Source organism: Scatophagus argus, chromosome 1 (genome assembly GCF_020382885.2).
Source record: "Scatophagus argus isolate fScaArg1 chromosome 1, fScaArg1.pri, whole genome shotgun sequence".
NCBI lineage: Eukaryota > Metazoa > Chordata > Actinopteri > Scatophagidae > Scatophagus > Scatophagus argus.
The window spans coordinates 15,924,632-15,937,832 of record NC_058493.1 but is presented as its reverse complement, the minus strand read 5'-3'; the positions used below and the strand labels follow the sequence as shown (position 1 = coordinate 15,937,832).

General features: G+C 41.3%; 1 protein-coding gene across 2 annotated transcripts in view; it reads left to right on the top strand.

Moving 5' to 3' along the window:
- Nucleotides 1-13,201, top strand: part of myo1ea (myosin IEa) — a 48,100-nt gene that overhangs the window by 11,774 nt on the left and 23,125 nt on the right. For both annotated transcript variants that reach the window (XM_046386554.1, XM_046386545.1), the window contains exons 2-9: nt 2,250-2,393; nt 3,456-3,545; nt 4,618-4,712; nt 8,221-8,308; nt 9,979-10,068; nt 11,059-11,190; nt 11,525-11,659; nt 12,240-12,372. In XM_046386554.1, coding sequence (XP_046242510.1) covers nt 2,250-2,393; nt 3,456-3,545; nt 4,618-4,712; nt 8,221-8,308; nt 9,979-10,068; nt 11,059-11,190; nt 11,525-11,659; nt 12,240-12,372 — 907 coding nt within the window. The remainder of the gene's footprint in view (nt 1-2,249; nt 2,394-3,455; nt 3,546-4,617; nt 4,713-8,220; nt 8,309-9,978; nt 10,069-11,058; nt 11,191-11,524; nt 11,660-12,239; nt 12,373-13,201) is intronic.

Below are 13,201 nucleotides of genomic sequence, written 5' to 3'. Positions count from 1 at the left end.
TTTGCTTCTTGATCTCCTGCCAGATATTCAGATCCCACCCTCTCCCTTCACTCATTGTCAGGAGGCGTTTTTGTCGCTGAGAATGACATCATCATTGTGTCATCGCTTCTTAGGAAGGAAGGAAGTCAGCATCTCCTTTTGCCACACCTAAAAAGCTGTAAAACATGTTAATGGTTGTGATCTGGAGAATTAATCGAGCTATAATTTGCTGCTTCCCTCCTGAGGGAAAATAACCACCGACTTAGGCTGAAAACTGTTAACATTCCTCGCCATCTCCCATGCTATGACCAAGTCTGTAAAGTGGTTTTAATTTTGCTGTTGTTAAGAATAAAGTCACCCTGGAGGATATTAAAACCTCGCTGGCCCTCCTCCTTGGCTAAGTAGTTTAGAGTTAATTACTAAATGCAAAATGACTTTCCACTGGTTTATTTTCACTGTGGTGTTACTTTGTGGTCCTTAATATTACCAGGGTTTGTCCCTCTGCTGTTTATGTTTTATCTACTTAATATCTGTTAGGGTAACTCATTGTTTCTTTTTTTTTTTTCCTCACAATTTTGGGTGTTTATGGAATTATCCTTTCCAGGGATTATGTTAGTCAGTGGAAGTTCAGACTCTTGCATGTATATATAAAAGTTTATTCATGATGTTGGAAACAGCAGCTGAGAAAACAGCTGTTTTGTTTTGTTCTGGAGCTTTCGGTCATATCACATGGTCTTCACCAGCAAATAGACTTGCAGATGCCTTAAAAGCTTCTGCGTAATGACCTGGATGAAAGAGAATTTATGCAGACTTAAAAGCTGAAGTTAATTCTTGATCTTAGAAAAAAAAATGTAGTAGCAGTAGTAATGGTAGTATTGAGGAGTATAACAGAGTATGAGGGATACTGTTGTGAAATTTTTCACTCAGCGGAATTTCAGTTACAAACTTTTAACCTCATATCTTAAACCCACATGTACAAGAAGTCCTTAAAGTAGTGAGAAAAAAAAAAATAATAATAAACTGAAACATCTGTGTTTCCATGACAACTGGGCAAACTCCCTCTGCTAATTAATGTCCTGTGATGTGATGGAAAGCTCAAGAACAGCCACTAAATGGACCTGGCTTGATGTTTTATAAACAGAGTACAGTTGCTTAATATTTATTTTAATGTAAAACATTTGTTAAATTCAGTTTTTTTTTATAATGTTCCACTGAAACCATAACTGCGTTCATTTAAGAAGAAGAAACAAGCCACAGCCATGCTAGCTGCTCTGTGAGCCTTCCTGAATGCTCTCAATGAAAATGTTAACCAGGTATAACATTTATCTTCCTCGCCATCATACTTAGCTGTATTAGCAATATATGCTACTTTGCACTAAATAAAAAAATACAGAGGAGGCTGAAGACAAACTGAAATTTTGACCTGATGAATCAAGGATTCAAAGTCAGTAGGGTTTATCCTCTGAGCAACATAGATAGCCGAACAGGATGCCATGGCAACGCATCTGGTAGTTGTTGAGATATTTCAGTCTGGATGGTTTTAAAAGAATATAATAAATCTAGACTTCTGCAACATGAACTACGTTGTTTTTCAGTTAAAGCATGATTTTTATTGCCTTGACTGGGACTGTTTAGATTGTCCTTCTGCTGCTTCCTTTCCTTACGCTTCCTCACTAAAGAAGGAGGAAGTCAAGAGTTAACTTGTGTGTTGACTAATGTTCTGGATGCTCTCTACGTCTCTGAGTGGTTCTCCATCCAGGAGAAAGAGACTCACTCCTCACGGCACATTGTGACCCTCGTCCACAGTAGCCAGACGACACTGACTCATAGCACATGATGAATGACCTCAGCTCTCCGGAGACTCACTCAGCTAAAACAAAAACAGGAATGTAGGGAGAAACCAGATTGTTAGGATGTGGATAAAAGTTGGGTCTGAGCATCTTTAACACTTGGACGAGGCACTTCTGGGAATCTGACCGTGCACTGTTTCAAAGTAAACACAGCTCATCGTGCTGCTGGGATCAGAAAATGTGCACACTTTGACTTTTTGTGCTTGTAATAATAACCATGTTCCACTTGGCTTTCATTTTGTCTGATTATCTCAACAGTGTGATCAAACCACACTACCTCAGCCTCTAAGTGCGCTTTGGCACTGCAGTTTATTCATGTAGCAGTGTGTCACCCTGATGTCAGTCACTTGATTAGTCCGCTCCATCTGTTTGTTTCCCTTCCGTTTTTAACACTTGTATGTTGTATGTGTTTGGTTGCAGGGGAGCCGGGGGCACTACCGGTACCACTGGCAGAGCCACAATGTCAAACACAGCGGAGTGGATGACATGGTGCTGCTCAGCAAGATCAATGAGGACGCCATCGTGGACAACCTCAAGAAGAGATACATGGATGACTACATCTTTGTATCCTTTTGCTCGCACTCGCAGTTCACACCCCGGCAAGAAATAGCTGAGCCCTGTCTCAGCCCTGCTATGTCCAGAATAGGTGAATGGTCACCCACAGTGTCACTGCAGCAGTGAGTAATGGCTTAGTGTTGGGAGGTAACGCCTTCCCACTGAGACTCCGCCAAGCGCAGGGGGCAAAGGGCCTCCCTGTGCAGACCTTCGCCCAGACGTCCAGCTCCTGCCCCTTCACCAAAGTCTAGATTTACTCTCTCACTGTGGTGCGAAATGTGATCAAAATAGTGTGAGAAGTAGCAGATTGCATAATGGAGAAACCTCCAGTCTTTCTGAATCAGACGATTGCTGCTATCTTTTTTTTTGATTCTGGCGGGGATTTAAAATGGTATGCTGAGAGCGGTCATTTTCATACAGTACATCACACAAATGAGAGGTTTAGGTTTTCTAAAGTGCAGCTGTGGCCACACACACACACACACACACACACACACACACACACAAGCAAGCTCTTCATGACGTGAAATGAGTTGGTGAATGAATGAATAACCCCCTTTTGAAAAGCAATGCTGAGCGTTCACAAAGCAGCTCATTACATAAACTTCATGCGCTGGTCAGGATTATGAACTTTAGTAAATGCTGGCAGTTTTGGTTTCGACAACTCTGAGTCAGGCCTTTGATTTGGGTCGATAAATAGCCGTAACTGTGAGGTCTCCTTGCCAAGGCTGTGGGTCACTGTAGGCCACCCACAATAGCAGCTTTATTTGCCTTGAGCGGCGTTTTGGCTTCGGGGCATAAAACCTCACAGTGTTACATGGCTGGTCTATTCTCTGTCATTTGTAAGAACTGGATACTTATTTAGCCTCAGGCCTGATCACCAAATACTCCATTGCTGCACTCTCTTGATGTCATGGCAGCCTTATATTAAGTAATTTCCTTCCTCTACTGTTATATAATCTCTGTAAAAAATGCAATTAAGGTATTTTCATACTGCTTTTAGAAGGGGAACATTTTTCTTATTGATTTGTTTGTCTTAAGTTTATGATCTTTAACATATAACCTCATCAGACATATATTGGTCCTGTGCTCATTTCCGTCAACCCTTTCAAGCAGATGCCATACTTTGGGGAAAAAGAAGTTGAGATGTATCAGGGCGCAGTAAGTATGATACTATATGACCTATGCACACATTTTAAATAGCTTCTGTTGTCTGAAAGATTCAAACCGGAAAACTAACTCACATACTGTAAAAGTACAGATGTGCCTGGAGGTTTGGGATGGCAACAGTCTGAAGGACAAAGACTTTAAAATGAACAGGATTAGTTGCAGTGCAAACTTTCCAGTGAGCTGGCACAGATGTTGCTGTCAGAAACTTGACTCAACCATTGAGAAGGCTTGGCAGTACCTTCATAGAACAGCCTGTTCAAGTCTGCCTCCTCTCTTGGCTGGCTTGCTGAGAGTGGGTTTGTCTCCTTAAGCCAGGAACACACTGAAAGACTTTTAAAATCCCAACTGACTGTGAAAACACTCAGCATCACACATGCCAAATTTAACACTTTGGCAGATAATAGTTGGACATAAGTGCACTGGGTTCGCATTTGCATAGCGTCTGGCTGAAACTACAGGGGAAAATTCAGTTGTGTTCAGAATAGATTGCACCAGTTTGGTTGCTCAGTTAGAGGGCAACAGATTTGGCTGCTGCACTGGTAACCAGAATTATTTTGTGCAGATCAGTGCAGACTTTTCACAATCTTGGTGAGGGTAATATCTAAATGTTTTTTTTTATACCATGTGTTGGTAGTTCCACCTCCCATACCTGGCTCAATAAAAGTCTGAAACAGCCAGAACAAATAGTGCATTTTCAGAGGTAGATACACATTTATTGATATAGTTAATGTTTACAGTATCAGGATGCTGTGTGAACGATTGAGTCAAAGTAAACAACAGCAGCCCTGTGAAAATGCACAATTTGTCACCCAGTGCAGCAGTGTGGCTAACTGATATGTTTTTAATAGTGTTTGAACAACAGTGGAGCTCTATGGCACAGAAGAATGAGCTGCTTGTTCGTGAAGTAGCATCACTTTAGTTTTGGTCTTTTCATGAAGAAACTTAAAGAGCATCCTTTAATGTTTTCCTAACTTTACTTTTGTTTGAACAGCCCCGACAGAGATTTGTTTCACAGAGGCAGTTTGGCCAGCGGTTTTAACTGAATTATTCTGCCATCTTTCAGGCTCAGTACGAGAACCCTCCTCACATCTACGCTCTGGCAGACAACATGTACAGAAACATGATGATTGATCGTGAGAACCAGTGCGTCATCATCAGGTAAGAATCACATATTGCCTTTTCTTTAATAACCATGAACTAAAGCACTCAAAAGAGAGAGCATTTTTTTAAATATATAATATGATCAGTCTTTCACTGACTGACTGATAATTTTGTTACTTCACCCCTACTGTCACTGAATCAAATGTCCAGGACTGGAGAGAACAGTACACAAAGGCTATAGATAGTAATCTGTACATTGTGATCTCTGAGGTGTTCTAACAAAGCTGAATTGCAGCTGAGCCTCTGCAGGTGGCTGGGAGGGGAACAGGAGAACAGGTTCCACCACATCATTCGGTACAGCTGACTGATCTGGAGTGATGTTCCCTACATGTTTTTCCATCATATCATTTTCAACCTGAGTGAAATACAAATTAAGGGGAAAAAATATCCCAAATATGAAAAAGGAAAAACACCTGCATGATCCCAGAATGGCCCTCTCCTTAGATTTTAGGATTTTTAGTTGCTTTTACAGCCTGTTTTTGAGCTACAAAGCAGCAGACAGAAAAGTGTGGTGTCACGATTGAGGCTTTATGCTATAGCGAATGCAGTCACCTGAGCAGCGCGGTTACTGTAGTGCTTACCTCAGGTTGAATGATCCCTGCTTCAGCACTTTTGCTCGTTGTTTGGACAGCCAGCGGTTTCCCGCATAAAGGCATTGAGGTGGATTTTGCCATCCACTAAATAGGCAAACAAAAGCATGGAAGTGGTTTTCATGATGAACCAGTTCTCGGCAAACAAAGGCTGCTGTGAACTGCTGGCCAGGCAGTGTGGTCAGCACCCGCCTGTGTTTGCACTTTTTCACATTTACTAAGAAAATGTGTCAATTAACCACAGAGGGGAATTTTGGGATGAAATAGGAAAGCAGTTTTAGTGAGAAATTGTGACCTTTTTCAGATTCATTTAATTTATCTGCTTACCACAGCATGACACAGTGTGACTGGTGTCGCCACCCCTTAACATCTGGATCAGATACTAAAGGGATGAATTGGAGCTGGCTGGTGTTATCAGTTTGGCACAAGTTAGATAAAATCAGAGCTATGACATCAGTTAAAAGGATCAACCAACCAACATTTGCCACCTGACAGTTTCTTATCAGAAATACAGTTACTAGGTTTGGCTACAGAGTCTGCATTGTGTGTCCTTCGAAGCAGGTTTGAATTTCACTCTTTCCACCAACATGTCACTTGAACAGCAGCCTTTATCCTACAAGATAGCAGGTTTACTCAGTGTTGCTTTACCCTTGGTTGATGATCCATTCCCATTTGATGCTGTGGCTGGTTTTGGTTTAGTCTTCCCAAACAGCTGATACTGTATTACTAGCAGTGTTCATTGTCTTTTGTCCAGTGTTGTTGCTGTTTCACTGATGTAGTGTTCCCCACAGCTGTTGCACATGATCTCATCTAGCGCTCCAGTCTTCCTCTCAAAGGAACTGAGTGAAGCAAACTAATTATTTTAGGCTAAAAGGTTGATTTACTGCTCAGCAGTTCAGAAAGACTTAGTCCTACCGCAGATCAGAAACTGAAAACTTTAGAATGTGTGTCAGACGATAATTAAAGGAGGTGAGGGCAGCACGTGGGTTAACACTTTGCACAATCCCACACCACTCCCTTCTCTTCCCCTGGACTGTTAAATTGAGCCTTAAAACAGATGGATGCAGGCTCCAACTAGATTGAACACAAAAGGAAGCTGATGATTTTAAGCCAGTGGCCATACGATGATCTCGCATTATCGCACAAGAAATCTTGAACATACAGTACTGTGCATGCAACATCAACCAGTCCTCTGGGAATACAGTGGGTAAAAACCACCGAAATTACAAATCATTGTTGACTCTCATCCACCTCAGAGAAGATGCCAGTAATGATTCATGAAAGTTAATGCTTAAACCTCTGTGCCTCTGCATTGCATTTTTTAAGCTCATGTCCTTGTTTGGTTCATAAAATGTGGCGGAAGTTGACAGTGCCTTCAGCGTTTCAGCACTACAACAACAAGACTTGGTCATTTTGGGGGCTCAAAATGGGACTCAAGTCCCTGTTGCAGCCTGTGTTGAAAATAGCTCTTCAGAGAATAACTTTTAAGAGGAAAGAGGTTTTTCTGACATTAAAAGTAAAACCATAGCTTGGCATATCAGCTTCTTGTTACTTGAGCAGTAAGTGTGCAGTGAGGTAGCCCAGACAATGCAAAAGGATTTGGAGGAAATGAGGAGCCGTATAGGGGGAGGGTTACTGCCATATAGAGACTACTGTGTAATAGAGTGGCTCCCATGACTTCCTCTGGCAGCCTTGAACAGTCTGCAGCTGTGTTTCTCACAGAGGCATTACCAACCTGATTCTACATTAAGGCACAGGAAGAATAAACAGACTCCACTGTCATCCACTGCCAAGCCACATATGTCAAAATAAATATGACACTGGCAAGGAGGAAAATTGACATGTATGGGGTGAAGAAAAAGAGGTGAAGGAAAAACCCAAGACAAAACAGAACTGAATGTGTTTCTGCAGGATTCATCTGTCCAGGCAGACTGTAGCCTAACACATTTAGCCTCTGAGTTGAAATTCAGTTGTTTGCACAAATCGCACGTTGGTTTGTACAGTAAATGAAGTGTGTGCACATTAAAGCTGGACCTTGGATTTCACCTGTTTATTCAGCAGGTTCAGTTTAACCGATGGGTTTCAGGCCATATTGCTTTGCACAAAAACAGACGGGCACACCAGCTCGTACACAAACCTTCAAACTGGTGTATTATAATTAGTTTTAAAAGTCAAAAGTGTAAATATTTATCGTCTTAGCAGAAAACTGAACGTATGTTGTCTTGAATGGTTGCAACTGGAAATCACAAGTAACCTCAAATATCATCAAGACGATGTCAACCATGTGCAGAATTACAAAATAGCCCATTTGCTGCTGTAAACAAAACACCTTCGGCTTAAAAACTGTTAGGTATTTGTTTTTGAGCATGAACGTGAAGATGTACATTTGACAATTCTTCTATGAAACGTCATGCAGGTCTGCCAAAAAAGCATAAATACACTGTGACTTGCAGAAAATATTCTTCAATGCAGGGATGTTTTGGGCAGAGCCACAGGTGGCTGTAATACAAAGGCATTAGTCTGATTAGTCAACAAGAAACATCTGGCATGAAAACCAATGGGACCAGGAAAATCCCTTAAAAATCACAATAGCAGGACAAGAAAAATAAATAATCAATACAAAGTGCCTTTATCCCTCAGTGGATCCTTTGTCTTCTTATAATAGCTAACAGGATCAATCAAGCAGAGAGAATGGTGCAACAAGCAACATGGTTAAATAAAAACTGTTGATCGGAGAGACTAAAAATAATGGAACTATGAACATGCACATGCAACATGAGTCCCAGAATGGTAAAATACCAAACAACCACCCAGGTCTGTTTGAATCACTAACTTTAGTGTCACAAACTACTTGTCAGTTCATTAAGTGAATTTAACATCACGCAAACAAGCTTAAATCTTTATCTGTTTTTCAGTGGAGAGAGTGGAGCAGGGAAGACGGTGGCAGCCAAATATATCATGGGCTACATCTCCAGAGTGTCAGGGGGTGGACCCAAAGTACAGGTGAGAAGAGCTTGCAGGACAGTATGTAATAGATGCGTGAGATGTTTGAGATTCTTGAGATGCTGAGCTGTATGGATTGAACGATCACGGTCTGTATAACATGATGATCTTTTATGATAGGGATACTAGTTAAAAATTAAAACACGTAAAGATCTCTGATCCAAAGTTTAAAGGCTTGTTAAATGTAGTGAAACTGAAATGTAAAGCAAAATGATGGGAGAATTATCTATACACGTTATCTGTCATATCTTGGTTCACCGAGGCAAGCTTTTAGTCAAGGATTGCCTTCTAGTGGAAGATGGTTGGAGTGTACACACAGATTTCTGTCGTTTGTATAGTCATATATGTAATTGATTTGATTATGTAACTTTTTTCAAATTAATGTGTTTCCTCTTAACAACGCTGACTTGTATGAAATCAGACAACCTGTTGCTATGTCCTTTCTGCGCTTATTCCTCTCCTGCGACCCAATCCTTCGCTTATCAGCAGCCTCTTATTCACCCCCCCACCCCTCCACCCCCACAGCCATCTGGCAGCTTCCCAAATCAGCAGATGTCCACTTCCTAAGTCCAATAAAGATCTAAAGTTTGATGAGGAAATGCCTTCACCATGATGGCAGTGGGATTTTTATATTTAATCCACTTGGAGCTGCTTCCACCGAGGCAACATTAGAAGTCATCTCAGACTTTAAATTTAACAGGGTGTACCCCGCCCCTTGTTCAGTGTCAGCAGGGATCGCTTCCACCCCCCCTGTAATCCTGCAAAGGATAAGTGATCATAGTTAATGGGTGGACAGATAGATAATGAATAATGTTCACAGTTGCAGGTAGGAGCATATGACCTTAATCACAACTTATCCATATGACTATATGGCCATATATGTAGACTTATAAAGTTAATTATAAATAAATCTCTTGGTGTTGTTAGTTAAAACCAATGTGGCCATTACAGTTGACAAACACACACACACACACACACAAGCACACTTCACATTTTGTCTCCACCTCTTCCAGCTTCTGTGCAGCATAACTTCACGCTCACATTGTTCCCATCAACTTTGCACACATTGTGCGGTATGCTCATGCATTCTTATGCAATGCGTTTATAGTGTGTGTTCACATGTGTGTGAGAATAGTTTTGAATAGATGATAACTCACTGTCTGTTAATTATCAGTTCATCTGTCATCTTCACGAAGATGAATCATATCTATTAATATTCCTACATGATTGATGGAAACAAAAGTCATGGAACTTCTTTGAACATTTTGAGACAGTGTTGGAAATGTGATCTCACTTGAAGTTGTTATCCCTTGGATTTAGTGTGTTTTGAAGCTGCTCCATGGGTTGCAGGATTGAAATATGTTAAAGTAGCAGAAGTGCAGTGTTTATGTTTTACACAGGTCTAAATTCAGGAACACAACCCCACCAACCGTTCAAAATTCCAAGAAATAACTTCCACTCAACTTCTGTGTACAATAATGGAAGTAGGAGTATATTTATCTGCAGTCCTGATTTAAAACTCATGTGTTTCTGACATGCAAATGACTCACAGGAAAGATAATGTCCTCCAGACTTTATGTGTCAGTCTGTAGATGTACATTTGTGTGTGTGTGTGTGTGTGTGTATGTATGTGAGGTAGCTAACAGCTCATTCCCTCTGTCTCCTCGTAGCATGTCAAAGACATCATCCTGCAGTCCAACCCGCTGCTAGAGGCCTTTGGCAACGCCAAGACTGTGAGGAACAACAACTCCAGCAGATTTGTAAGGCTTTCATTTCACAAGCTGGCCTTTCCATGTTTTTGTGAATCAGGGTGCCCAGAATTGCAGCTCAATTCATAACTGGTTCTTGATAACTAAAGATGTAAGATAGTAGATAAACATGTAGAGTTTGTGAAGTTTTCAATCCAGTTTAAGTTTTTATCAGGAGTGAATCTGAAAATCTTCCTCCAAGGATACGTTTTTACGGCCCTGTTTTTTTCTGTGTGTACCAAAGCTGATTTACAATGTAAGTGAGGACAACTCTGGGATATCATAAAACAAAATTAGAGTAAGCCACTCACAGTGAAATTCCTTATCTGTGTTGCTCGGACATAAATACATGCAGTACGCACTACTTACTCCACAATAAAAAAAAAAAGTTTCAACGTTTCTGTGGCCCACCATCCGAGCTGAGACTTTTGAAAACAAAGTTTTGCAGTCGCAGCTTTTCTTCTGTTTACTGTTTTATTGCCTGTGGATGCAAAACCCATGTGTGTTTTGGTTAACCAGAGATGTGCTGCACAGAAAGACATAAATACAGAACCACTCATGCACATCCTCTACTGCTGACAAAAGAAGTCGGTCAACGAGGACTCAAAATTGGGGCAAATCAATTGGGTTTTTATAAAATGTATTCCCTCTTTTCCAGCTGAGTGGTTAAATGTTCTGGTTGGCATATAAAGCAGTGCTGTTTGGATATTTTTAGATCCAGTTTTGAGGAAATATTTCAGTGGCCATCTACGTTTGAGGTACTGTCTTTGAATAAATAGTCTCTTCTTTCACTGTTGTAACTGGAAGAGATATTACATTACAGGCCTGTCTAGAGAAGAGAGCAAGACATGAAGCAGGATCTGATTTTTGTATAAATGCACATACACACAAAGACACCACAAGTAGGGCCAAGTGTCAGTATTTCAGCTCACATAGCTCTGGATTTAAGCTTTATTGCAGCCCACTTCAGTGCTGTAAAACAAACATGCTTTGATTCATCAGGGGAAATACTTTGAGATCCAGTTCAGTTCCGGTGGTGAACCGGACGGAGGGAAAATCTCCAACTTCCTTCTGGAGAAGTCACGGGTCGTCATGAGGAATCCTGGAGAGAGGAGTTTCCATATATTCTATCAGGTGAGTCTTTTTCCTTTTTTTTTTTCTTTCTTTGAGCTAAAGAGTGGGACTCACTTTGGCTTGTGAAGATGGTCTGTGAGGGGATTTCAGGACACATTGGATCAGATGTGCCATTTGGCTGCAGGAAGATGGTCAATCGGTTTTCATTGTGGATGGCTTAAGGTCCCTGGAAGAGATAGAAGAGTTCAGTCTTACCATAGCACAGGTTGTTTCACATACAGAGTGGGGAACAGAGGATAAATGTAATCATGAAGATGTAATAAAATGACACCACACGCAGCATGTTGATTACCTCTGCATTCAAAATACCCATATATTCATTTCTGCTCTTCAGTTAATAGAAGGGGCCAGTACAGAGCAGAAAAGCAGCCTGGGAATCACAACTCTGGATTACTACTCTTACCTCAACCAGTCTGGTTCATACAAAGTGGACGACATCAATGACAAGAGTGATTTCCAGGAGACAATGGTGAGATTCCCGCTGTTTAACTGACAATAACTTAATAACCTCAGTGGTGTTGTATGTTTGTATAAATCTCTATAAATCTCTGTATACCAGTGTTCCTGTGGCTCACAGTGCTCTCTTTACATTCATTTTTCTCCCTACCAGTCCTCTTTTGTTTTAAATTTAAATTAAGATTAAAGTGACATATTTTGTCATTGGAGAGAACTCACTCCAACGAAATTTGTTCTCTGCATTTAACCCACCCAAGTGACGTGCACACACACACACAGCAAACCCGGGGCAGTGGGCGACCGCGTGCAGCGCCCGGGGAGCAGTGGGGGTTAGGTACCTTGCTCAAGGGTACCTCAGACCATGGACACCGGGACACTGGGACAGGGGAATCGAACCAGCGATCCACCGGTTACGGGTCCGACACCCTAATCGCTGATCCGCGACTGCCCCCAATCTCCAACAATCTCCTGCTTTTGTTTACCAGGGAGGCCGCAACAGGAGTAATTAGAGGACATGAGCTAGGTTCCACAGGAGTAAGTAAACCCACACTGAGGCCCTAATTTAGCATGACGTTTTTCCTTTACTTTCCCAGCATGCCATGGATGTGGTTGGCATCTCAGCGGAAGGCCGTGCCATGGTGCTTCAGATTGTGGCCGGAGTCCTGCACCTGGGGAATATCAGTTTCAGGGAAGCAGGCAACTACGCTGCTGTGGAGAGTGAAGAGTGTAAGTAGGCCCACGCCAGGACTGGTTCAATAAAGAGCTGAACACGGTCTAGTTTTGCGCTCAATGTGATTCACATTAAGACGGTTATCAACTACTAAAGCTAACATAGCTTTGTTCATCTCGCTGTTTAACATTTAGCTGGCAGGGACATATAAAAAAAAAAAGGTCCAATGTTTATCCTGACACATACGGTATTTATTACAAAAGCTCTTGTCTCTGACTAAAACTAATACACTATCATTGTACTGTGTATGTGAATTGGAAAATGAGCACCAGTGTCTCACTTCCCTTCAAAATAGTGCTGTGGCTAGCAAGTTGTTGTTCAACTCAGAGAGAAAGGTAGATATTTTCAAGGAATATTAGGCATTAAAATGAATCAAGTATCAAGACTAAAAGTTTGTAGCCAGGCTTTTAGCGGTAATGCCAATGGTGATTGATGCTTCTGAGGCTTTATCTGGGCTGCTTTGACATAAAAGCTAATGCTATGAAATGGCTAAAAGGCTTATAGTTAGTCTTCTAAATGTGCGAGTTACAACAAGACTTATAGTGTAAGGCCACGCTAGCAGCTGTGCGAGGCTATGCGTATGCCACAGCAGGGATTTGAGGTAAATGTTGATGTCAGCAGGCTAACATGTAAGTGTTGGGAGTAGAGTTTACTGTGTTCACCATCTTAGTTTAATGAGCTTGCATGCTAACTTTTGCTAAGTAGTGCTAAACACATTTTAGAGCTCAGGCTGATGCTAGTTTTGGAAGGTATTTGGTCTTAATCAAAATATTTGCTCCAAATTTTGTGCCAATCCATCTATTGGCTTAGCTGGCTAGATATCTT